We start from the raw sequence: 27,374 nt of genomic DNA on the forward strand, positions 1-27,374 counted from the left end.
CTTGATGAATGGCAGCCTGTGAGGGTGGTGGAGGTTTGGGGAATCGAGGGTATCAAACTGATTGTCAGGCTCCCACCCTCTCCCATTCCTTGCAGATATCACATTAAGGATGGTGTTGTTGACGCCGCAGTAGCTGCCCTCACGGTGCTGGCGGCAGTCCAAGCTGGGGAAGATGGAGGCAGCAGCCTCGACACAGGCTCAAGGCAGCAGCACACGTGCAGGGGCCCGCCCCACACCCTGAGGAACCTGCCACCCATCAGGCTGGGGAAGTACCCAGAGGGGGAGGCTGGTGACGGCCTAAGGTGTACAGGCGTCGCTGGTTGTTTGAGGAGATGCCAGACAACATGTGCCGTCAATAAGGGGACGGTGCGGCACCTGTGCCATGCACCACCTGGAGGATGAGGATACACACTCCCGCTTTGGGTTGATTCCAGGGATCGAGCGGGGACTTGGGTGCCATTTCACAACTTTACCCACAAGTGCATCCCTGGACCAACCCAACAAGATGCCTTGGCTGCAGGATTCTCTGCCATCGTCAGGATGCCCCAGGTCCCGGAGGTAACAGATGGCAAACATGTCGCTGTGCACACAGGAGGTCAACAGAGAATGCCCTTCATTAACAGGAAGGGGTTCCACTCCCTGAATGATCAGCTTGTGTGTGACCACCATCTCCAGATCATGCATGTGTGTGCAAGCTTCGCGGGGCGTGTGCACTACAGCTCTATCCTGGGGCAGTTGGAGATCCCTGGCGACTTCGAGGAACATCCCAGGATTACAGGTTGACTCTTCGGGGATAAGATTACCCACTGAGGTCCTGGCTAGTACGCCAGTACGGAGGCCGGGGACCGAGGCGGAGGCCGAGTATAATGAGGCCCATGTGACCACCCGGCTATCATTGAGTGGTGCATCGGACTGCTCAAAATGCAGTTCCGATGCCTTGACTGCTCCAGTGGTGCCCTGCAGGACACCACCCAGAGGGTCACCCACCTATTGTGCCCTCCACAACCAGCACAGCAGTGGGGTAACGTGTTGGAGGGGGAGGAGGAGGGACATACTGCCTCATCTGAGTAGGAGTTTGAGGAGGGGCCGGATCAGGAGGGGCTGGAGGACCCACGGGAACAGCTGGTGGATGAAGGACGGGCAGCGGCGGTGAGGGTCCTGCATGCCGGAGAACCAGGGAGGCCCTCATCCTCGCCCGCTTCTCATAGATGGGGCTTTGTCCGCCACCTCAGCCCTTCTCCCCCCTAACCCTTCCTTCCTGATCCGCTCCCCCCCCCCCACCAAACCATTTCCACACCCGCTCAGCCCCCAACCACCGTGTTCCACCTACCCAGGGTGTGTGTAACATCACTGCAGGGTGATGGGTCTGTGCTGGCACTGTCAGTGAGTCACTATACAAGGCAGGAGGGCGATGATAATCCGCTGTGAGATAAGCACTGGTGCTCCTCAATCTAGACCATAGTCTGCCCGCTGTCTTTCTGCTGGCAGCGAGGTCACATCCACCACCTGGACCACTGTGCAGTGCGGAATAATGTGACAGAGGCTTCACATGTCTCAGGTGTAACGTGTTTTAATCGAGACCCTAACCCCCCCCCCCCCGGTTCCCTCTCAGTGATCCTCTACCGTCTTAGCCTTCCGTGCTCCCCTGCTACGTCTAGGTATGACCCCAGGAAGTACATCAGAGGTGTGGAGATAGCCTACTGCTTTCCACGCTCCCCGGCCTTTGATGGCCCGAGTGTGTGTCCCCTGGACGGCTTGGCATCGGAGGGCCCCGGCCAACTTGCCAGTGGTACCACCTCACCATGCCACCCTGTCCGCCCGCTGACCTCGAGACGTGCCATTGTCAGGAGTGCAGGACTCGGGTGAACTGGAGACCGCCATTATCTCCCTGTTGGAAAGCTCCGGGTTGGCCTCCGCTATTCCCTCCTCCCGGCCGGTGCTTGTAAGGCCCTGAGGGTCACCTTGGGATGGAGGGGCAGCTCTATGAGCTCCCTGCATCATCTGGCTCTGCCAGCCCTGGCAGCTCCCCATTGTGGGCATCATAACATCAACGCCCTCAGCAATGCTTCTCTGTGACTGATTTATTGTTAGGTCTGTGCTCTCTGCCCCTTCCTGTCATGGTCTGTTTTTCACTTCCTGCAATAATACCTGTTTCTCTCTTTTGCTTTGCCTCTACTCTTTAATTTACCCCCTTTTCCCAAATTTGATCCCTTACCCCCCCCCCCCCCCCCCCCACTTTGTTTACAACTCTCTGTACTTCCCTAGGTATGCAGCTGGAAAGACCAGTCCAGCACAGTTTAGGTGCCGACCGTCCCAATGGTACAGAGCCCACTTGCCCCAGTACTGGACCCAGTGCCCCACCGATCGGAACCCACTTCTCACACACCAATCTTAGCCACGCATTCATCTCCCTAATCTGATTTGTCCAATGCCAATTTACAGGTGGCTCAGGTAATAACCCAGAGATTAGACATGGGCATGAAATCCCTACAGTGCAGAAGGGGGCCATTCAGCCCATTGAGTCTGTACTGACCCTCTGAAAGAGTACCAGGAACATGACCCCACCCTATCCTCCCAACACCACCTAACCTTTTGGGCACTAAGGGGAAATTTTATCATGGCTAAGCCTCCTAACCTGCACATCTTTGGACTGTGGGAGGATACCGGAGGAAACCTACGCTGACACGGGGGGAATGTGCAAATTCCACACGGTCATCGCCAAGGTTGAACCCGAATCCCTGGCGCTGTGATGACCTTTGAGGTTCTGCTTCTTAATTTGGTGCCAAGATCTCCTACTGGCTCCGCAGAACCTCCTTCTTTGTCCTGCCTATATCATTGGAACCTAGATGGACCTCAATGACTGGGAGCTCCCCTTCCCACTGCAAGTTTCTCTCCAGCCCCAACCAGATGTGCTGAATCCTGCCCCCAGGGCACCATTACATTCCTTGTTATCCCCTGCACCTGAATGGCTTCATTGTACCACGGTACAATGGCCCATTAGCTCATCCACCCTGCAGCCCCACTTCCATCCCAACAAGCTGGACAAACCTCAAACCTGCAGGACAATTGCAAGGTCCAAGGCTCCTGCCCTCCTGCCCTCTCGGGCCTTCACCTGCCTCATTTGCAATCACAGCCTCCTGTCCCTGACCACTGACCAAATCAGAAGACCCTATCAGATGGGGTGTGACGGCCTCCTGGAATAACATGACCAGATAACCTACCCCTCCCTGAGTTACATTCGCGCCACACAAGTGTCAGGCAATGACCATGACCGAATAAGAGAGAATCAAACCATCACATCTTGACATTCAATGGCATTACCATCACAGAATTCCCCAATCTCAACATCCTGGGGGTTACTATTGACCAGAAACTGAACTGGACCAGCCATACAAATACTGTGGCTACAAGAGCAGGTCAGAGGCTGGGAATCCTGCGGCGAGTAACTCACCTTCTGACCCCCCAAAGCTTGTCCACCAACTACACGTCACAAGTCAGGAGTGTAATGGAGTACTCCCCTCTTGCCTGGATGAGTGTAGCTCCAACAATACTCAAGAAACTCGGTATCATCCAGGACAAAGGAGCACACTTGATTGGCGTCCCTTCCACAAACATTCAAATCCTCCTTAATCGATGAGCAGTGGCAGCCGTGTGTACCATCTACAAGATGCTCTGCAGTAACTCACCTTGGCTCCTTATTCAGCAGATTCCAAATCCACGACCACCACCACCTAGAAGGACAAGAGCAGCAGATACTTGGGAACCCCACCGCCTGGAGGTTCCCCTCCAAGTCACTCACCATCCTGACTCGGAAATATATCGGCCGTTCCTTCACCGTCGCTGGGTTAAAATCCTGGAACTCCATTCCTAACAGCACTGTGGGTGTACCTACACCACATGGACTGCAGCGGTTCAAGAAGGCAGCCCACCACCTTCACAAGGGGCAATTAGAGATGGGCAACAAATGCTGGCCGAGCCAGTGAACACCACATCCCCGTAAAAATGAATGTTAAAAAAAGAAGAAATGTGTCCCAATGTCTGCAGTTCGGCCTCCAGCTCAATAACTCTGAGCCAACGTCCCTGCAGTGCAAACACATAACTGCAGATCACGCCGGTATAGAGAAGCTCCCACATCCGGCAATTGCAGGAAATCAGCTGCTCTGCTATCTCCAAAATGTGCTCATTAACTAATAGTTACTAACTAATCAATTTATAATTTAAAAAGCCGCCTCCCACTGACAGTAAACTTTACGTTACTGATAAAACTTACAGTTTCTAATACCAGTTGCTGATTTCCCTGCTCTTCCTGCTGCACCAACGTGGAAATTAAATACTGGAGGGTCAAGAATTTTCAAGTTCGAGATCAATAGATTATTGTGAGGGAAAAATATCAAAGGATATGGAGAAAAGGTGGGCCAATGAAAATGAAAATCGCTTATTGTCACGAGTAGGCTTCAATGAAGTTACTGTGGAAAGCCCCTAGTCGCCACAGTCCGGCGCCTGTCCGGGGAGGCTGGTACGGGAATCAAACCGTGCTGCTGGTCTGCTTGGTCTGCCTTAAAAGCCAGCGATTTAGCTGAGTGAGCTAAACCAGCTCAGATGAAGGTTAATCATAATCTAACTGAATGGTGAAACAGGCTTGATGCTCTGTTCCTTTTCTTATAGAACATAGAACATAGAACAGTACAGCACAGAACAGGCCCTTCGGCCCTCAATGTTGTGCCGAGCCATGATCACCCTACTCAAACCCACGTATCCACCCTATACCCGTAACCCAACAACCCCCCCTTAACCTTACTTTTATTAGGACACTACGGGCAATTTAGCATGGCCAATCCACCTAACCCGCACATCTTTGGACTGTGGGAGGAAACCGGAGCACCCGGAGGAAACCCACGCACACAGGGGGAGGACGTGCAGACTCCACACAGACAGTGACCCAGCCGGGAATCGAACCTGGGACCCTGGAGCTGTGAAGCATATTTATGCTAACCACCATGCTACCCTGCTGCCCCAATGTTATTGTGTTATTGTGCGACACACCAAATTCCATTTGCGGCCTTTCCCCCTCTCTCTCTCGGCCTTCTCCTTCATCCTCGCTGCCTTTTCACCTTTTCTCTCTTTGCCTATCCACCTATCTCTCGCTCCCCCTTTCCACTTTCCTCTCTCCACCTTTCACCCTCTCTCTGTTTTGTCCTTATGTCTCCACTTCTTTCCTCTCTCTGTATCTTTCCACTTCTCTTGCTCCACCACTGCAATTCTATTTCCACCTTTAAATACCTACTCAAACCCCGCGTTTGTGAGCAGCTCTTCAATCATTCCTTGCGGTCGCTCCCAGCGCACTGCCCAGTGTTTGCTGCCCAATCCGCTTGCATTTGTCAAAAGCTCTGTGTTTTTCCTTACTAAACATTAAAGACGCTGTATAATTGTATTCTTGCATTATTGACGCCGATTGCACAATCACCAGTCTACCACACAACCAAAAGCAATTAACTCTTCAGCAAACGAGAACAGAGAATGCTGGAAAAATGCTTGGCCGGTCTGGTAACATCTGTGGAGAGGGAAAACGGAGTTAAGGGGCAGGATTCTCCAGCCTGCCCCCGTCACTGTGAATTCCCATTGAAGCCACCCTACGCAGCCGGGAAACCCGTGGGCAGAGGGGCAGCACCAACGGGAATGGAAAATCCTGCCACCAGAGAATGGCAGGAGAATTCCGGACAATGTTTCGAGTCTGTTTGGCTCGTCACCAGAACTAAAGAGGGGGGGGAACGTGTTGGGTCTTATATTGTAGCTGGGTGAGATTGCAACAAGGTGCGGCAACCTTACAAACAAGTGACAGGTGGCCTGGTGAGGAGGGTTATTGCGTTGAGACAATAAATGTATGGAATATTTCTCCAAAAAGGGGTTAAAATGGAGGAGAGCGGTAGCTCTTGAGCAATGTGGATGGCAAATGTTGCCAAAATCTGCCGCTTTGGTAATACAATCATAATACAGGTATGAAGGGATTCCTGTGTTGTGCCTTTTTGCTGCGAGATATTTAGTTCTTCAGATCGGATTATGAAATTAATTTTGCCGTGAAGAATCAAGTGCAAATTCACAGGACTAGTTCATGGCTTCTGTTTGTTGCGGTGATCCTTTGAACTCACTTCGGAATCTCGTCATTTGGAATGTAAGAGTCAAGTTCAAAACTAGCAACTGGAGGGAAAAAAAGCTGTGACAAAATTATAAAGACCCATCTGTCATTATTTAAATGAGATGGAGGCCACCTCACAAGCAGGATTAATGTCGAGAAATACTTACCATTCTTCGGATTTTTGTGGAGGCTTTTGGCATTTTTTTAGACAAAGTGCAAAGTCAGTTGGCACGCGTTGATGGCTCCGCTGATGCTCTGATTCTGTTGACCGTGGCCATTCAAAAGGCCATAAATTCAACCAGAAAGTTCTGTGTGAAAAGAGTCGAACAAAGAGAATGTTTGACAATATATCCATTTTATCGTTCAGAGCATCAGCCATACTCTGTGTAATTGTGGACAGAAAGATTCCTGAGAAAGAGTCCGTGAGTTTCGTACCCCTCTCGGTGTAGGAGGAGGGTTTGAGACGGCAATAAGAAGGGAGACAGCACAGAGTCCAATCCAGAAGGTGCACAAATGAAATTAGAGGCCGAAGAAACCTGGAGATTTATCCCATCAGTAACCAGCAAATTATCTAAGATCCAGAGAGTCTTTCTGGGAGCTGGTATTTAACAAAACTCTTGGTGTGGTCGATGTTGGCGGAACCAACACGCAGTTGGGGCCACAATCAGAAAATAATATTTTTCCTCTGACTGACTTCCCTGAATGCTCTGGAAGGAATGCTCAAGTGTCTTGGTGTGTCTCTCGGCTGATGGCACAGTAGACGTTACCATCGAGGGTTGCACTTATTGAAAGGTAAGGTCATTTGGCCATCTTGTGTTCTTCATTGGGGATGTTTTGCACGCTGATGGCAGGAAAGATGTGGTGAAGATGAGTAAAGATCATGAAATGATGATTTATAACAGCAAAAGACATTGCCTTATTGACAATGTACTTTGAGCACAGTAAGAACACCAGGTTAAAGTCCAACAGGTTTGTTTCAAACACTAGTTTTCGGAGCACTGCTCCTTCCTCAGGTGAATGAAGAGGTATGTTCCAGAAACATATATATAGACAAAGTCAAAGATGCCAGACAATGCTTTGAATGCGAGCATTTGCAGGTAATTAAGTCTTTACAGATCCTGCTAATTAATTACCTGCAAATGCTTGCATTCAAAGCATTATGTTGCATCTTTGACTTTGTCTGTATATATGTTTTTGGAGCACACCTCGTCATTCACCTGAGGAAGGAGCAGTGCTCCGAAAGCTAGTGTTTGAAACAAACCTGTTGGACTTTAACCTGGTGTTGTAAGAATTCTTAGTGTGCTCACCCCAGTCCAATGCCGGCATTTCCACATCAATGTACATTGAGAAAGAGGGTGGATCTCACTGGACGATGTATCTGGTTTGGTGAAAATGGAGCTCTCTAAATGTGCTAAGCGGCGCTGGATGCAACGAGCTGACTCAATTTTAATTAGCATTTTTTTGGGAGCTGTGGTAAGAGTTCCAAGATCCTTGATCACTGATTGCAGGAATTCCTGATGTTAGATCCTTACCCTGCTCTACCCTGACAATCCATTAGTCCTTAGATAGCTGCACCAGCAGCAAAGTTATATCATGTTTCAGTTGGGTCACTTGCTTTTTTCAGTTCTATGATTTCATGAGGGCCAAGCCTAGTTTATCGTCGCTCTGTCATTGCCACAATCCACCTCGTCTATTTTGCTATTCGTCTCTTCTTGAAGCCAAAATCTCCTCCTTTGATTGAGTGACCATTTATTTGTTTGAATTCTCATGCATACTGTAGAGAACACCAGTCCGCCTCAGTTGCAATGTTGTGCTCCAGAGAGCCTGCTGATAATGGGTTGCAGGTGAGTCTGCCTTTCACTTTTGTTTTTTGCGGTAAAGAAAGAAGAAAGTTTGTGCCCATCTCCCCCCTAACAGCGCTGTGGGTAGACCAACACCAACAATTCAAGAAGGCAGCTCAGCTCCACCTTCACAATGGCAATTGGAGACGGGCTGAATGTTACAAACTATCCTCGTAAGTTCATGATAGAATGGCAAAAGCCCATTCTGAATTTATAGCAGTAGGTTTTATTTTAGTGAAGGTTTTGGATAGAACCAGGCTCTGCATCCAAGGTGGTGGCAGATCAGCAGCAGACATCCAGTAGTCCGTCCAAGAGTCCATTCTTCATGTTGCACCTGAGCAGGGATTTACTCATCAGGTATGCTTTTGAGAAAGCAAAAGGGATCTTGTTAAGTAGGGGGGTTTGACTTTGTTTTGTTATAATTTAAATGTAAATGTAGGGGGGGTTTAAAATGTTTGTATTTTGAAAAATTTCTTCAATAAAAATTATTTTTAAAAAAAAAAGAGAAAGCAAAAGGGTATCGCTGACATTGAAGGCAATTTTCTGGAGTGCCGGGTGATCAGACTATGATATTGGTGAAGCGGAAATGAATCAGTGATATAAAGGGGACCAGGTGAAGGAATTCAAGAGTGCTCCAGATTTAGATGGACAGTAGAGGGTGAGAGGGGTAAAGTGGATGGGAATATCACAAAAAGCTAAAGAAATATGGGTGAAGAGAAGCAAGAGTGAGACAAAAAAATAACTGCTTAATAAGCAGACGGAAGAATTATAGACTATCTGGTTCGACAATAATCACCTGTTGTTGTTGAAACTTTCCATTTTTCCCAAGGGTCAAAGTTGATCATCCCAGGGTAAGAATTATTTTAATGATGTTTTTCAAGTGTTGAATCTCGGTTAAGATTCCCTGACTTGCTGCTGACTTTCTACCTCAGTTTTCTACTTTTTAAGCTAACCTCCTGAAATAAGTGATTTCGCTCAGGGTTGTCAGAAGGTAGAATTTGTAACCACCTGGTGTGGTTAAAGTTAACAGCACAGATAGAGTTACTAAAGCTTTGTGCACTTCTTAAAACAAAAACCTGAGAGAAATACAAGGTTAGAATTCATCTTCAAGTAAAATTAATTCCGAAGTCAAGGAACTTCGGAGGGGCAGCAGGGTAGCATGGTGGTTAGCATAAATGCTTCACAGCTCCAGGGTCCCAGGTTCGATTCCCGGCTGGGTCACTGTCTGTGTGGAGTCTGCACGTCCTCCCCCTGTGTGCGTGGGTTTCCTCCGGGTGCTCCGGTTTCCTCCCACAGTCCAAAGATGTGCGGGTTAGGTGGATTGGCCATGCTAAATTGCCCGTAGTGTCCTTATAAAAGTAAGGTTAAGGGGGGGGTTGTTGGGTTACGGGTATAGGGTGGATACGTGGGTTTGAGTAGGGTGATCATGGCTCGGCACAACATTGAGGGCCGAAGGGCCTGTTCTGTGCTGTACTGTTCTATGTTCTATGTTCTAACTCAAAAAGCCTCAAAGGTTGGGATATTTCTCATGAGATTGTGGGAAAATTTCCCCAAAGTCACAGAGGTTGCTGAATTCTTGCGAAGTTATAAAGGCAAGAAACAGAAGGGACACCTGACAGGAGAAGGATAAAGTAAATGGAATCGGAATGAATCACAGGACCACACATTTTGTTCAGACTGCATAATGAGTAGTGTAGATGAGTGATGCTAAACTGGGTAATCAAGACACAAAATAACAGTGGTCATTAACAGCATAACCGCTGAGCTGTCAGATCATCCAGTGGCTGACTACTGTGAACCATTATATGGAGTTGCACAGCTATGGTGCTAAAGCCTGTTTTCTATGCAACTGACCAAAAGTAGATACCCAGATTGTTTGACTTGTCTCTCGGGCTACAGAAGTTTTCTGTCACTTGCATTTCTGCACCCCCTGCCCCCCCCCCCCCCCCCCCCCCCCCCCCCACTCCCAATTCACTATGGATATGAGGTGAATAAGAAAGGAATAAGCCAAAGGCTTTTGACCAACTACGGTTGAAACTTTGACAGATTGGTTGGGATACTCATTATCGTAGAAACTCATTGTGGGGATTTTGAGGACAGCAAAGATTGAGCGCGATATATTGCATTGAAATATTTCTTAGTCTGAAGGAAGGGTCGTGTTCATTGCACCTTGCTAACCTATACCCAAGATGGAATGGAGCCTATTTCGTTCCCAAAGACAGGGGTGTTCAGTTTGAAGCTGATGGACACATCTGTTGTACCATGCCCCCGTCCTTACCATCTTGACCCCACAAAGCGCAAGAAACCTGATCCATTTTTTCCATGTATCCAAATCTGAGAGGTTTGTTCTGTCGGAATTCTGAGGGCTTGGAAAAGGTTGGAGAAGGTGGGTATATGGGATTGGATTGCAACTCAACCATGACCTTGTTGATTGGTGGAGCTGGCTCGAGGAGTGGCATCCTCCTGTACCTATATTACAATTTTTGGCACTTTGCCTAATTGGTATATAAATTTTAAATTGGAGAACATCAAGGTCTCTTAACATCAGTAATTTGAATACATGGAAGTTAATGGGAGCATTGAATCGAGACTTTCTCTGTGGCTGCTGAGGTTTCTCAATTCACAGAATGTCTACAATGTATGTTTCTAAGAGGATAATCGATTGAACAGAAATGCCCAGTGTCCCGTTGCTTGCTTGCCGCTTGCCAAACTATTTTCAGAGTCGATCTGTTCGATATTATCATAATTTTCCAGTATGAATTCTGCATGTTGAAACCCGCCTTAGAAGCAGCTTTCGCTCCACCTGTCTATACCCAGACTTCATCAGGTTGTCAGAGAAAGTAACGGCCGACATGACAAAACCTGGGAATTAAGAGAATTCCCAAGTCCGGCCAAGAGTAAAAGTAAAGTGACCCCTTTCTTTTTTTTTGCTTGCAGGAGTTTGAGAATAATGAGGGCGAGGATTACACAGGAGAATTTTCACCCCGCACCACGTCCTCGTCGCAGAATGGACCTGAGGTTTACATCCTTCCACTCACCGAGGTTTCATTTCCAGTGTCAAAACAGCCATCTGCACGTCCAGGTAAAAAAAAAGCACAGTGGGACTTCCTTGTGAATAATGGCTCACGGTGCTGAAGGGATCCATTACACGAATGTCGTGTTACTAGAAAGTGAACAAAGTGAGCCACATTCTGTTATTGTCTGTGCTTGGACAACCTCGAAGGGTCAGTGGCTCTGTGGGGATTCCAAAATGGAATAATTTCCCACTCCCAAAGCTGACTCCTCCCTCCTGATGGCAGCGTTTCCAGCTTCCCCTCGGCCCTCTGCCTGATGACTGGGCCCAGACTGGCCAAGAGCTGACTACGAGGGAGTCGCCATTTTTTTTAATTTTTGAGGTGCCAATGTGTCTTTCGCAACGGGAAAGGGTGGCATAGATATCACTGGACGATTAACCAGTGGCCCGGGCTAAAGCTCTGGGGACATAGGTTCAAATCCCACCGTGCAGCTAGTGGAATTTAAATTCAATGAATTAATTTGGAATATGAAGCCTATTTGAGCAACTGTAGCCATGGCAACTAACATGGATGGTTGTTAAAAACCTCTTTGGTTCTCTCATTCCCCTTCAGTGCCAACCTTACCTGATCAGGCCTATATGTGACTCCAGACCCTGTAGCAGTGTGGTTGACCCTTTACTGACCCCTGAAATGACCACTCAGTTAAGGTCAGTTATGGATGGGCCGCAAATGCTGGCCTGGCTTCCGTATCCCAATGAAATCATTAAAACAATTAGAAAGCTGCAATCCCTGATTCCTGCTGAGTTGACTGATCTCAGTGGAACGGCAGTCCCAGCGCTGAGCTAGTAAAAGTCAACACGGCAAGTGTAGCCATTCCCAATCGCTACTCAGTGTCCCTGGAAAGAGCGTGCATGAGTGCGAGGCAGTGAGTGCGTTTCGGTCTGTATGTGCATGTGTATATGTGCATGTGAGGGTATGCATGCGTGCGAGCATGTGCGTGGGGGACTTTTGTGTGTACATGCGAGTGCGAGTATGTGTGCATGCGTGTGCAAATTTGTGCATGTGTGTAACACTACCCGACCCACCCCTTCCTTATCCTAACCTGGTCCTTCACACAGAGGTGTGTCTCCTGCAAAAAGACAACCCCTACTTTCAAGCTCCTGAGGTACGCAAACACCCGCGACCTTTTAACCGGCCCATTCAGTCCCCGGACGTTCCACGTTACCAACCTTACCGGAGGCTTCCGCCTCTAATCCCCTCTACCATCCGTCATCTTCCCCGCTTAACTCCTGCCCCTTTAATTCCATTCTGTACCTAGCCCATCCCAGATGGCCCCTTTCTTCGCCATTAACCATGTCATCTCACACCCCTGCCATGTCGCAAACCCCCCCCCCCCACTTTTTCCCTTCCCCTTTTCCCCCCACTTCCCCTTTCCCCCCTCCCCCCGGCCACCTCTCTTGGCCTTCTCCCCACCACCTCACTTCCGTTCACCAGCATAACCTGCTAGCGCGGCTGCCCCTGCCCAAAGGCACATCCTAATGACCGCCACCTCGCAACCCCCCCTCCCCGCCACTCCTCAGCTCAAGAAGACGGCCTCCTGCTGGCCTTACCCTCCCCCAACCCAAACAAGGACTTCTCCAGAACTCCAGACAGCCTTCTCCAAAAGCAAAAAAACAGGGTCGGGATTCTCCCCTACCAGGCGGGGCGGGGGGGCCCGGCGTAGCGGAGTGGTGCCAACCACTCCGGTGTCGGGCCTCCCCAAAGGTGCAGAATTCTCCGCACCTTTAGGGGCTAGGCCCGCGCTGGAGTGGTTTCTGCCACACCGACTGGCGCCAAAACCGGCGCCAAAACCGGTGCCAACGCCCTTTGGCGCCCACCGGCTGGCATCGGGGCTGGCCAAAAGGCCTTCGCCAGTCCGCGCATGCGCCGGTGCATCAGCGGAAGCGGAGGCAGAAGAAAAAGAGTGCCCCCACAGCACTGGCCCATCCGCCGATCGGTGGGCCCTGATCACGGGCCAGGCCACCGTGGGAGCACCCTCCGGGGTCCGATCGCCCCCCCCCCCCCCCCCCCCGCAGGACCCCGGGGGCCCGCTCGCGCCGCCACCGGAGGTGGTTGAAACCACGCCGGCGGGAGAGGCCTGTCAGCGGCGGGACTTTGGCCCATCGCGGGCCGGAGAACCGCCGCGGGGGGTCGACCGGTGGGGCGTGATTCCCGCTCTTGCCGATTCCCGGGTGGCGGAGAATTCCGGGCACGGCTGGGGCAGGATTTACGCCGGCCCCAGGCGATTCTCCGGCCCTGCGGGGGGTTGGAGAATTGCGCCCCAGATGTTAAACACAAACAATCCCTTAATACAGGAGGGGGGGGGGATGGGAACATCCATGCCCACATAAACGTTTCACCCCTACAACTCCTTACAATCTCAACATTGAACAGAAACCGCCCCCCTCCCCCACAAAAAGTGGCGCAAACCCTCCAATCCCTACACTCACTTCAAACATGCTCCCGACCATTACATAGTGCCAGCACCCCGGTTCCCAAGCATTGTCCACTCAGTTCTCCCCCAGTTTATGCTCCTTAATGAAGTCTTTGGCCAATTCTGGGGTCTCGAAATAATACTCCCGGCCTTTGATCGTCACCCATAATTTTGCCGGGTAGAGCACCCCAAACCTGATCTGCCGCCGGTACAGCACCACCTTGGCCTTGTTGAAACCTGCCCGCCGTTTTGCCAACTCGGGCCTGCCCTTTATGTGACCAATTACTCCATGGTCACAAGCGGAAGTCTGTGTGGCATATTTGTCTATGTGCGTGTGCGCGATCGCAGGGTGGGTAGTAACTGCATTGAATTTGTCTGGTTAAGGCACTGGATGGCTCTGTCTGGTTATGGCACTGGATGGCTCTGTCTGGTTATGGCACTGGATGGCTCTGTCTGGTTCAGGCACTGGATGGCTCTGTCTGGTTATGACACTGGATGGCTCTGTCTGGTTATGGCACTGGATGGTTCTGTCTGGTTAAGGCACTGGATGGCTCTGTCTGGTTATGTCACTGGATGGCTCTGTCTGGTTAAGGCACTGGATGGTTCTGTCTGGTTATGGCACTGGATGGCTCTGTCTGGTTAAGGCACTGGATGGCCCTGTCTGGTTATGGCACTGGATGGCTCTGTCTGGTTAAGGCACTGGATGGCTCTGTCTGGTTATGGCACTGGATGGCTCTGTCTGGTTAAGGCACTGGATGGCCCTGTCTGGTTATGGCACTGGATGGCTCTGTCTGGTTAAGGCACTGGATGGCTCTGTCTGGTTATGGCACTGGATGGTTCTGTCTGGTTAAGGCACTGGATGGCTCTGTCTGGTTAAGGCACTGGATGGCTCTGTCTGGTTAAGGCACTGGATGGCTCTGTCGGGTTAAGGCACTGGATGGCTCTGTCTGGTTAAGGCACTGGATGGCTCTGTCTGGTTAAGGCACTGGATGGCTCTGTCTGGTTAAGGCACTGGATGGTTCTGTCTGGTTAAGGCACTGGATGGCTCTATCTGGTTATGGCACTGGATGGCTCTGTCTGGTTATGGCACTGGATGGCTCTATCTGGTTATGGCACTGGATGGCTCTATCTGGTTATGGCACTGGATGGCTCTGTCTGGTTATGTCACTGGATGGCTCTGTCTGGTTATGGCACTGGATGGCTCTGTCTGGTTATGACACTGGATGGTTCTGTCTGGTTAAGGCACTGGATGGCTCTGTCTGGTTAAGGCACTGGATGGCTCTGTCTGGTTAAGGCACTGGATGGCTCTGTCTGGTTAAGGCACTGGATGGCTCTGTCTGGTTAAGGCACTGGATGGCTCTATCTGGTTATGGCACTGGATGGCTCTGTCTGGTTAAGGCACTGCTTTTAGAAGTAAAAAGAGGAGAAAATTAATTACTCTTTAAAAAGGCAAAATAAAAAGTGAAAAAAAGGGATTTCAAGTATTTTCATCTCTCAGCATTTCTCTCAATGATTAAGAGAAATTCTCTTCAGGTTGGCCTATTCTATTTTGCATTCATTCTGCCGATCGTGTTAACGTGGCAGTTTGTCAAAACCTCACTCCAGCAAAATAAAACTCCAGCCGGTTTGACTGGCAACGAGAACATTTCCGGTTTTGTTGACGTTCAGGATGTAGACTCAGCTCCCTCCGCACAACCTCATCCGTGTTGGAGAAGATCCTGAATAGTTGGGCTGGATGGGCTGCTCCTCGTCACTGGGTGCCGTTCTGCCCTTACCAAACCTTCCTGCAGTCACAGGCAGAGGCACGATTTTGCGATTGAATAGCTCTGTGCTGGCACCAGTGTCATTTCTGGGCTGGGAATGTCTTAGTGGCACCTTTCAGAAAGGGTCAGGGGCATTTCCGTGAACATTTGGAAAAGTGAGCAGGAATATTGATGTGACCATCAATTCACAAGTGGTTTTAATAATCTTACAATGGAGCCTGCCTGCGACGTGATGAACTGGCAGGCAGGCTCAGACTGCCAGGCTTTATACTTCCGGTTAGTGGGAGGAGCCATGGGCGGAGCCAAGGGTGGAGTCCAGTACAAACTCCTCATCTCCCCCTAGGGGCAGAGCCGCGCAACTGCTCGTATACCGAGCTTACACAGACACAGTACATCATATATATTAACGGTGTGAATTACACGGACTGTGATTCACCACAAATACAACAGAACAGATTCTGATGGAGGCTCACGTTGCATTGCAAAATGAACTTAAAGAGAAACACAACCCCACAATTGGAAGAGATGACAGCCATTTTCCCCAAGGTGTGGGAATAACGCACACCCCTCTCGACATTCTTCTTATGATTGTCTACATGAACTCTCATCGAGGGATTCTCTCTGGACCAGTGCTGGGCGACCTGCTGGTCTGGGACTACAGACGGCCCATCGGGGTTCTGAGTGCGGCCCACGGGACATTTTGTTGACCTTTGACCATGGGCAGGATTGCCACATTCCGCTGATTTCCACCCGTGTAGCTTTTTCCCTATGGGTATGACTCAAGTGATTTGCACGTAAAGGACAAGTGAAGTGAGACGATTGCTAATTGCTCGCAACATTGACTGTGAGAGACGAGCACTCCCTCCATGTCCACAGTGTAAATATTTATTTAGTTTTGGCCATTTGAAGTTGTTGACCGTTCCATTAATATGTAAATGATTAAGGATTTTCTCTAACTCGTTATGAAACATTCAGCGTGTGTTAATCTTATTCATGGTGTCACGGTTGGTGAATAAGCCCCGATTTCAATCTTACGGCCCACTGAGATGAAGGAGGGACACTCATGCGGCCCAATCACTCGCCTCGGTTGCCCATCACTGCTCGGGACAGATCCAGCAGTTTTTAATGAGCTTTGCTGTGGAGGACACAGACTTTGATGAATGATGATTGGCGCATCAGTGGCAAAATCTAGCACTAATCAGAGCCACCTGCTGCAACGCGACCCACAGTATGAAACAGGGAGCGAACGTACTTTGCTTTTGTCCGGAGCCCAGTGTGATCCATTATTCATCCGTTGCACACTGTAGGTTTGAGGCCTTTTGTAACAGCGCAGCGGGTTGGCGTACCATAGAGTTCCTCAGCCGGCCATTCCTCAATCTTCGGCCAGTGAGATTTCAGAATGCCAGCAGTTCCCTTGAGGAAAGATTCGCAGGGATGTCACTATCGTGGATCACGGTGCTCACTGAGTACAGAGCACCTTTCACAGAGGCTGAGAAAATTGGGGGTATTTTCCACCAGGGAGGCCAGTTAAGTATGCAGTCAAGGGTTTGCCCACGTCATTCTGTGGGTCCGGGGGGGGAGAGGTCAGTCTGTGGGTCCGAGGGGGGGGGGGGGAGCGAGAGAGAGGTCAGTCTGAGGGTCCCGGGGCGGGGGGGGGGGGGGGGGGATGAGAGAGAGAGAGAGAGGTCAGCCTGTGGGTCCGGGGGGGGGAGGGGGGGGGGTGGAGAGAGAGGTCAGTCTATGGGTCCGGGGGGGGGGGGGGGGGGGGAGGTCAGTCTGTGGGTCGGGGGGGGGGGGGATGAGCGAGAGAGAGAGAGGTCAGTCTGTGGGTCTGGGGCAGGTTGGGGGGGGGGGGGGGGGGTGGAGAGAGAGAGAGGTCAGTCTATGGGTCCGGGGGGGGGGGGGGGGGGCGAGGTCAGTCTGTGGGTCCGGGGGGGGGAGATGAGAGAGTGAGAGAGAGAGGTCAGTCTGTGGGTCTGGGACAGGTTGGGGGGGGGGGGGGGGGGTGTGGAGAGAGAGGTCAGTCTATGGGTCCGGGGGACGGGGGGCGAGGTCAGTCTGTGGGTCGGGGAGAAGGTGAAAAAAAAGGGTTTGCCCGCGTTTTTGCAGTGGGACAGGTTGAATGGTGCGCAACCTGCCTTCATATCGGGGCGCCATTTTAAAAAGACACCTTGACATTGCACTTAACCTTCATTGAAGGAGGAGGTGGCCCACCAACCACAGGAATCGGTCCCCTGATTCAGTGACATGTCCTTGGTGGTCCTTCTCCATGCAGTGGGGGCCAGGAGGGCCATGCTTTGCCCAAAGAATAGGAGGAGGAGGCTGGGCCACCTCCAACCCTGCGTGGGAGGAAGTCTCCAGGGTAGTCAGTGTCCAGGGCCTTGACCAGAGGATGCCCTGCAATGCCGCAAACGCATGAATGATCTCACCTGCTCTGCCAGGGTGAGTGAACCTTCAGCCACTCGCACTCAGCTCACTGAGTGGAACATGAGACACAGGCATCAGTGGCAAGACCACCATCCGTATGGCCCAAACCATAAAGCTACTCAATATGTCAAAGTGATGCCTCACAGCCCCACTGCAGTCCGTCGTCTCTGTAGGTGGAGAGGCCTCTGTGGTTCCCTGATCCTTGCACACACAGAGCTCAGGTGGTGTTTGTGGGTGCGAGGGGAGGACGTTAGGCATTGAGGGGACTCACTGCCCCCTTTAAATCTCACCACCTGTTCCTGTCAACAATTCCCTCAATAGGCACCCCAAAACCCATCAGTTAACACTTCAGACCCCCCAAACCCCCTAAATGCCTTTCCCGTCTCCCTCCCTCCCCGTGCCTGTTTAACCTGCACACCCCCTTACTCTCATTCTCTTACCACTCCCAACCTCTCCTGGCTCCTCCTAAGCCTCCACACCTGCCCCGCCTCTTCATTCCTCTTCCTCCCCATCTAATCCCCTCCCCGTCCATCACCACCTCCAGCAGCCACCCACCTGCAGCTTGGAAGTTCCCACCCCCGGGAGTTACTGCAGTGAGAGGTTGGCCCTCCACTCCCCCTGCTGCACGTAGTGACCCGGGTGGAGGCCCCCATCCTGACCTCCGCAGGCTGCCCCAGGGCCTCCTCCAGGCCAGCGCAGAGGTTTGTCCGCCATGTTCTGAAACGGCGTGAAGCCCCGCTGGCAGCACGGATGATTTGGGTGGGGGTACGATCCCAGTTCGTCTGCATCCCATTCACGGGATATAAAACGGTTTCACTCCGACCTCTGGCGGGAATGTCAAGCCGCCATGCTGGGCGGGGACGACCCTACCTGACATCACTTCGACCCTGGAGGGCAACTGACTTTTGGCTCTCGCCGCAATGTGCCGTGCCTGCCATAAAATCCGGGTGGGAAAACTGGAAAATCCCATCCTAGGCCTCTGGCTGTAGACCTATCTGGAATGAGCTCGGGTACTTTTTATCGAGCCCTGATTTGGCACTAATTAGGAATCTCACCCCGGTGCTGGGGATTGTCACACTGGGGCTGTGTGGTGGCTGCTGTTCTTGCTTCAAGCCGAGGCACATTGTCCTCAGTATGATGAGCCATCAATTGCACGAGAGACGAGCTGCTTTACAAAAGTTAGGCTTTAATAAGCTAGAACTTAGCCCTGCGGTTGTCTACAATAAAATGGACGACCACCGGGCGTTTCGACTATTTATATCTTGGTAAGGAGGCATGGTTAATTCAGCCTCTCAACCAATCGGAGAGCTGTCACATGACTGGTCTCAACCAATCGGTCGAGAGGCACATGACCGACCAGGGCCAATGGTAAGCCGGTGTTCTGCCCCAATGGCAGACAGCTATGCAAATCATATCACCACAGAGTAGAAGCAATTTTATTTTGTGTGGGTTGTGCTGTGGCCCTCCTGCTGCCCCTGAATACCTGAAATGGAAAGATCCAAAGCTTAACAAGCACAAAAATTAAAAAAAGAAGTTGCTCCTATGCTTGGCAGGCATATTGACTCACTTAGTAAAGAGCTCAGTCCAGAACCCTTAATCCCGTCTGCAGGGGCCCCATGGTCTCCACTCTGGAACAGTTCCTGGTCAATAAAGCTTAAGGCGACACGGCAGCACTGTTGCTTCACAGCGCCAGGGTCCCAGGTTCGATTCCCGGCTTGGATCACTGTCTGTGTGGAGTCTGCACGTTCTCCCCGTGTCTGCGTGGGTTTCCTCCGGTTTCCTCCCACAAGTCCCGAAAGACGTGCCGTTAAGTGAATTGGACAATCTGAATTCTCCCTCTGTGAACCCGAACAGGCGCCGGAGTGTGGCGACTAGTGGCTTTTCACAGTAACTTCATTGCGGTGTTAATGTGAGCCTACTTGTGACGATAAAGATGACTTTTAAAAAATTAAATAAAGAAGTTTCAAATACACCAACAGACCCTGGGGCCATCATTATATCTGTGGAGCCCATCTGCGGAGTTGTACAGGTAAGTTTTTTAATCAATAATAATAATCTTTATTAGTGTCACAAGTAGAGCTTTGGAAGTCATTTATCTCCACCATAACTGTGTCTGTGTAAATCACACAATTTCAAAATTTTCTACTTCACTTGTCTTGTTTGTTCCTGTCAGATCTATTTATATTTTCGATCTGTTTGCACAGTCCTCTCACCCTGAAACAGCGAGGGTGATGTTTCACACATTGTAGAAGCGGCAAAGAAGGAACTTTGATATATTACATCAAAGACAATGACAAGTCAGGAGATGAATTATTAATTGGTGTGAGGAGAGCTGTCTTTTGTTTTTCCTGCCGGATCTATCTCCGTTTAATCAATGCCACTGCGATTATCGCTCCTCTGAGTTTTTCCTCTCGTGCTCCAGCTCAGTTCCAGGTTTGCAGTACCTGCATTGGAAACAAAACACTGTTTACTTCGAATATTTTATTCCAACTCCTTACCTCCCTCAGTCTTTTCCTTCCTCCTGCCAACTAACGGACCTTTTCAATTGAAAGTCTGGCATCACTAGACCTCTGATACTTCAGAATGATACAGGACAGAAAGAGGCCTTTCAGCCCGGCGTGCCTCTCTCTGTTGGCTAGCCCGTGGTCCCACACCCGTTTTCGTTCCTCGTGGCCCCACAAAACTTTCCCCTTCGGGTATTTAATTTGATGGATTTATTCTGCGTGCAGATTTGGGCAAAAGTTGCCCACGCAACAACAGCAAGTTCAAAAGCAATGCCTTGACTGTGAAATCCATAGGTATGTCTTAAAGATGCGATACAAGGACAGGTAAAGATTCTCGCTGCCTGCGTTTCAAACCTTGGTCTTTCACCTCATTTGATTCTTTTTAAACCTCCCACTGTTAACTGTGTACGCATTTGTACTTTGTCACTGAACAACTAAACATTCTTTATTTATCAGTGAAAGGAAAAGAGAAAGCAAGCAACCAATTCTTAACCTATCAAGGCCTCATAATTCATAAAGTAAGAAATAAACGGCAATCAATTTTGCTGAAAGGTGTGCATTTTAATGCATTTTGATCCACTTGCATTACAGAGAGTTGAAGTAATGTATGCTTTGGAAATTAAAGCTTTTAAAACTATAATGTTGTAGTCTGTTAATTCTTCTGTCAAAGAGTGACACACAATAGCTCTTTGTTGAACACTGCATAGGTCCTTGTTTTGTATTTTCACCATCCTCCTTGGAGGGATCAGTGTGAGCTACTGCAAGGATTTACAAGCTGATTCACAGCCTGACAGGCTGCAACATGAATGCTCTGTCCATGGCCGTGGCCACTGTAACACCCACGTAACGTTGGCTCCTTACTCCCAGTCTTATGGGCTCCCAGACACCAGGCAGAGCTGAGGGCCGACCCCCATCCATGGGCCACAGCTGAACGTCCATCGACCTTCGCAGCCACTTACTGGGGCAGCCTGGGACGGGGTGAGAATTCTGCTCCAACTGAGCAGGTGGAATCGGCATCTGTGGAGAGAACAGTGAGTTTCTGCTGACGCTTCATTAGAATTGGCAAAAACGACAAATGTTAAGCATTGATAAAGGTGATAAATGCAGGGAAGGAGGGAGTAACCCCCCCCCCCCCCCCCTCCCACACACAGGCACACATACACATTCTCAGACACAAGCATGAGCACATGCATATGAAAAGCCACGTGTGCGTCGACATGAGCAGGCAAGTAGGCATACGCCCACGGGCGCACACGGGCAGATGCAGGCAGAATGCAAACAGATGGTTAAATGACTGAAATGATGTTAAGCAATGCGACAATTGAAAGAAGTGTCATGGAAGAAATTGAAAAGATGCGAAGGTCATGGGAAGAGGGGCTAAGACAGATCTGACATGGGATTGGGAAAATCTAGCTGTGACGCCTACTGAAATGCGGTGTGCTGATTCCATGCCAGCTGCACACTCCACGTCATTCTGTGTCCAGAGGATCATCCTCTGCCATTTCCGCCAACTCCAGCACAATGTGACCACTAAACACGTCTGCCCCTCACCCCCTCTGTCAGCACTCTGCAAGGCCTGCTCCCTCCATGACACCCTGGCCCACTCCCCCAACGCCCCCTTCCCACGGCACCTTCCCCTGCAATTGCAGACAGTGCAACAGCTGCCCCTTTACCCCCCCCCCCCCCCCCCCCCCCCACCACCATCCAAAGCCCCTTTCACTCTTTTGAGGTTGCACTTGCACCTCCTGCAATTTACTCTACTGCATTCGTGGCTCCCAATGAGGTCTCCTCTATGTGGGATAGCCTGGCTCCGTCCGCAAGCATGACCCCCACCTTCAGGTCACTTGTCAATTTAACTCAGCATCCTGCTCTCATGCCCACATGTCCGTCCTTGGCCTGCTGCAATGTTCCAGTGAGGCCCAACACAAACTGGAGGAGCAGCACCTTACCTTCCGATTCGGCATGTTATAGCCCACAGGACTCAACATTAAGTTCATCTGCTTTAGACTGTGGCCTTTCTGCTCCATTTTGACCCCTTTTTTAATATCCCATGCATTTATTGTCTTGATGCAAACCCTCCCTTCCACCCGCTCCGCGCCCCCCCCGCCCCGCCCCCCCCCGCTCCTCGCCCCACACATCCACACACATCTCTCTTGTTCTGAAGTTTACTGCATCCTGTTGCAATCTCTCCCAACTACAGTATAATATCCAACATATCTCTTTAGTTCTGATGAAGAGCCAAATGGGCTTGAAACATTAACTCTATTTCCGCTCCCTAAAGATGCTACCAGACCTGCTGCATTTTTCCAGCTTTCTCTATTTGATTCACATTCCAGCGAGTGCGGTGTTTTGCTTATTTTACTTCATGCCATGTTGTTTAGAACACCTGTGGTGATATGATTTGCATACCTGTCTGCCATGGGGGCAGAACACAGGCTTACCATTGGCCCTGGTCGGTCATGTGCCTCTCGACCGATTGGTCGAGAGGCTGAGTTAACCACGCCTCCTTGCCGAGGTATAAATAGTCAAACGCCCGGCGGTCGTCCATTTTGTTGTAGACAACCGCAGGGCTAAGTTCTAGTTTATTAAAGCCTAACTTTTGTAAAGCAACTCGTCTCTCGTGCAATTGATGGCACATCAACACCCTATAACGCCTGTGAGCAAATGGTCAGGTTTCCCAGGTAGAAAGCAGCTAGGTTTGCCTTTCAGGGACTGCTGAAGATTGCCGCCAAAGTGATGAATTTTAAAAATGTCAAACTTAAATGAACATGTAGCTCGAAGGAGATACGGTGCCCACTCCTGGCTGCAAGTTAAACTGCAAGCTGCCTCCAACCGCTGCTCGCCAGTGACCCCTGTCACCCCTCCCTCAACGCCACCCTCAGTCCCCCACATGGGTCAGGAGATCAGGTGCCAGCACCTGAACTTTGTCTTCTTTGTCACCAGTGCCCTCTGCGATGATGCAAGGGGACCAATTCTGAACGGCCCTCTCGCCAAACCTCTGCCTGACTGCAGAAGAGGCAATAACCCCGATTTGGAGTTTTGCACACAAGGGCAGACGGGAACCTTGGACATATAGGCTGGGAGTGTTGTTCTCGGAGAGGAAACTAATGGTGGTCTTAGTAGCCACACTTGACAGACCATGCGGAAAGATGGTCTCAGCCAAGATGTGTTAGTGTTTACGTTTTACTCCCCCAATCTCATTTTCCACAGCAGCCTCTCGGAACGAAACGGCCGATTTGAAGCCAGTCTGTACTGAAATATTGGCAGTGATGGGCACACAGGATCTAAGGCTGCCAAAGCAAAATTCACATTGGACCCTTACATTTGGCAGTGAAGGGAGGATTTCAGCACAGCGGCCTTAGTTGAATTTGAGAACCCGCTGTAAAAAGTGCCCAGGTTTTCTCCTTCTGCATAGTCTTGTTATGTGCTAGATTTTGGACCAACAATGCTGTTGGCACCCTCACGATCAAAATAAAATCGCATCAAAAGAAAGCATTATCTAAATAGCATCGGTTAAGCTAACTGCATTTAATGAGGCTTGACCACTGCACTTCACATTACACTAATTGTGAGGTTTTACACAAAGTGCGTTATGGGAATATCAGTTACGGGACTCAAATCGACACTGGTTTGTTTGAGATGCAATCTGTGATATTTATTCTAATTTCTCTTCTGTAATTACCTTCCCGCTCTTGCTGTACGTGACACTTGCTCACGTGAGAACTATTTGTCCGAATGCCAAACAGAGGTGAGAAAGGGTGACGGATGTTTCACTGGTGTCGTGAGCAGTTGCCGCTTGTCGATGGTTCGACATTGCAAACGTGACCTCAGCAGGCGGAGGTTGAAGATTTAAAAGCTTCCTGTTTGGTTGAGAAAGTGGAGATGGTGCACAGACTCCACCCTGGGAACCGAGACAAGCTTTAAGGGTCACTGCCCTGAAACTGGGTTGAGTTTTTATTTAATTACCTGGGCATTGCAGAATTCAAATTGACGGTGATGTGTCGGCCGGGACACAGTGGGCAGCTCTCTCCCCACTCCAGCAAAACAAACACAAAAGCTAGGTGGGCACACTAGTGCCAGTACTCAGGGAGTGCTGCACTGCCAGACGTGCCATCTTTCAAATAGGGATGTTAAACTGAGGACCCGTCTTCCCTTACAGATGGATGTTAAAGATTGGATGGCACTATAGCAAAGAAGAGTAGGGGACCTCCCGTGAGCAGGTGCCAGTCTGACATAGAACATAGAATTTACAATGCAGAAGGAGGCCATTTGGCCCATCGAGCCTGCACCGGCCCTTGGAAAGAGCACCCCATTTAAGCCCAGAACTCCGCCCCATACCCGTAACCCAGCAACCCCACCCAACCCATTTGGACACTAAGGGCAATTTATCATGGCCAATCCACCTAACCTGCACATCTTTGGACTGTGGGAGGAACCCAGAGCACCCGGAGGAAACCCACGCACACACGGGGAGAACGTGCAGACTCCGCACAGACAGTGACCCAAGCCGGGAATCGAACCTGTGACCCTGGAGCTGTGAAATGACAATGCTAACCACTGTGCTACCGTGCTTACTCTGTTCCCTAAATCTTTACGTTTTTTTTGGTTTGAGCTGGGAGCCATTTCCAGTTTCTTTGCAACCTTTTTTCTTTCAATGTGCCTCTTGCCGCCCCACACTCTCCATCCCTCATCCAAATTATATCTCTGAGATTCTCCTCTGCTCCTGGCTTGAAGCCATGGACTCCCAGCTGGGGTACAGGCCCCCAAACAGCACCCATTCTCCATGGACCCCCACACCGAGCAGGACCTTGGTGGGGAGGGGGGGGGGGCTCAGCAGTGTCGATAGCGATCCAGTTTTTATCCTCATCGCCACTTTATAAGGCCAAAAAGAGCCCGAGTTTTGTAGAAACAAAAAACTGACTTTATTTTACAACTACCATTATGTACAGCTCCAGTAGCTCCCTCAGTCTTCCTCAGTCTGTGCCTTGCTGCAATTTATTTATACATCGCCAGACAATGTTTAGAGGTCCCCGGTCCCTTATCGGGGGAGCTTGTTTTCTGCAAGGTCCATGGGGTAGTTAATCATTCCCACTCTGTATGTCCTGTGCAGGTTCCCCAAGTGGACTCCTCGCTCACGCACACACATACACATACACAGGTGGATCTTCCAGTCTTGATTGGGTGGGGGGATTTGGGGGTAACACTAATTGTAGCAACTCCACTCTAAAGGTCAGAGAATCATAGAATTTACAGTGCAGAAGAAGGGCATTCGGCTCATCGAGTCTGCACCGGCTCTTGGAAAGAGCACCCTACCCATCCCACATTTCCACCCTATCCCCATAACTCAGTAACCCCACCCAACAGTAAGGGCAATTTTGGTCACTACGGGCAATTTATCATGGCCAATCCACCTAACCACCACATCTTTGGACTGTGGGAGGAAACCGGAGCACCCCGGAGGAAACCCACGCATACAGGGGGAGAACGTGCAGAGTCCGCACAGACAGTGACCCAAGCTGGGTATCGAACCAGGGACCCTGGAGCTGTGAAGCAATTGTGCTCTGCTACCGTGCTGCCCTAAGGATTCACCTTATAGCTAAAAATAAATCTTTCAAAAAGAACCAATGTAATTTTATTTTAGTGCATCATAGAAATGAGTAGACATTAACACCCTCAACATAATCTCTAGTCTAATGTATGTGTACATGTGCATGCCCATGCGTGTGAGTATTTGCATGTATATATTGTGCAATGAATCGATGCAGATGTGAATATTTGTCTTTGTACAATGGGAATATCTGAGGTTTCCTCCACTTCACCATGTTAATCTTAATGGGAGTCCACTTCTCTATACTTGGTTATTCAATCCCTGCTAAACTGTGAGCAGTGGGAGGAGAATGTTCAGCATGTTCTGCTGATTTTGAAAATTATGCAAACGTATCTTTATTCATTCAGAGCTGTCTGATGTTACTGGAATGTGGGAATTGTTTTATGTTCTCCAGCCAGCCAAGCCACCACAGCTACGCAAGTTACTGACAAAGAATTTATTTCTTCCAGCAAGTCAGTCAGCATGTGCTCGCAATCCTTGCACTCAGTAATTTGCAGGGGTGGAGAATGCCAGAGCAAGGAGGAAAGCTACCACAGGGGTCACATCTTTTCCCAGTAAACAACTTGTTTACCTTGGCTCTGAGGCTGGAGTGAGCGGCAGCTTTTTATTTGTTTCTCTCTCTCTCTCTCTCTCTCTCTCTCTCCCTCTGAAGTGCACAGTTTCTGGTTTCTGCTGAATGCCGTCCAAGATTGGCTTCCACTTCACCTGTCAAGGGGCCGTTCAGTTCACAAGGCAGCGAGGCTAAGAGCGGCCCTTTATTTTGTGCGTTACGCCGGAAAATATTCCGTAATCTCCTGCAGTCCAGCTTCACAGGCTCGGTGCGTGACTTGGGGAAGGATTACTGATGAAGAGCAGGAGGAGGTGGAAACGCCAGTGATAATCTTGTTTGTATATTGTTCGCAGGGCAATTCTTTCAGCAGGCCGATTTGGGCCGTCAAAGCCTCCTCTACCTAAAGGAGGCTGGCAGCACTTGGTTTGGAAAGGTCAGTAGATTTCTTCTTTTTAAAGTTGCCGCTGTTCAATCCAACCACCCCCCCCCCCCCCCCCCCCCCCCGCCTCCCCGCCTCATGTACCCAACAGAAGGCCTTGAAAATGCCAGCTCAGATATCTATGTACATTGGTGTCAAATTAGAAAGACAGGAAACGCATCTCAGAGTGATTGGAGCCTGGTTTAATCTCGGTGAAGGGTGCCGCAAATCAGTGTCTGATTTAGTCCGATGTCGGAGTGTCTAATGGATGGCTGACCTTTGACTTGTGTATCCCAGAAAGCGTCAGGTGTCGTCCACTTTGGATAGATTGTCAATAAATATTAACTCTAACGCCCTGCTGCAGTACTGATCCTGGCGTCCTTGTGAAATGAAAATCGCTTATTGTCACGAGTAGGCTTCAAATGAAATTACTGGGAAAAGCCCCTAGTCGCCACATTCCGGCGCCTGTTCGGGGAGGCTGGTACAGCTTCCAAAGTTGTCTTTCATACTTACAAAGCCTGGGGGGGGGGGGGGGGGGGGGGGGGTAGAAAGGCATCGAGTATCAACATTCCCTCCGTTGGCTTTTAAAAGCACCAGCCGGGACCAAATAATGTGACGGGTAAATCACTTCGTTCAAAAGGCA

The 27,374-nt window shown here is 50.0% G+C and overlaps 1 protein-coding gene across 8 annotated transcripts in view; it reads left to right on the plus strand.

Moving 5' to 3' along the window:
- Nucleotides 1–27,374, plus strand: part of aatkb (apoptosis-associated tyrosine kinase b) — a 332,408-nt gene that overhangs the window by 230,627 nt on the left and 74,407 nt on the right. For 6 of the 8 annotated variants that reach the window (XM_038776388.1, XM_038776389.1, XM_038776391.1 and 3 more), the window contains 2 exons: nt 10,912–11,056; nt 26,667–26,746. In XM_038776388.1, coding sequence (XP_038632316.1) covers nt 10,912–11,056; nt 26,667–26,746 — 225 coding nt within the window. Of the gene's footprint in view, nt 1–10,911; nt 11,057–26,231; nt 26,353–26,421; nt 26,582–26,666; nt 26,747–27,374 lie in introns of those variants that run through there. The other 2 variants (XM_038776394.1, XM_038776393.1) reach the window with 2 other exon arrangements.

This window comes from Scyliorhinus canicula, chromosome 18 (assembly GCF_902713615.1).
Source record: "Scyliorhinus canicula chromosome 18, sScyCan1.1, whole genome shotgun sequence".
Classification (NCBI taxonomy): Eukaryota; Metazoa; Chordata; class Chondrichthyes; order Carcharhiniformes; family Scyliorhinidae; genus Scyliorhinus; species Scyliorhinus canicula.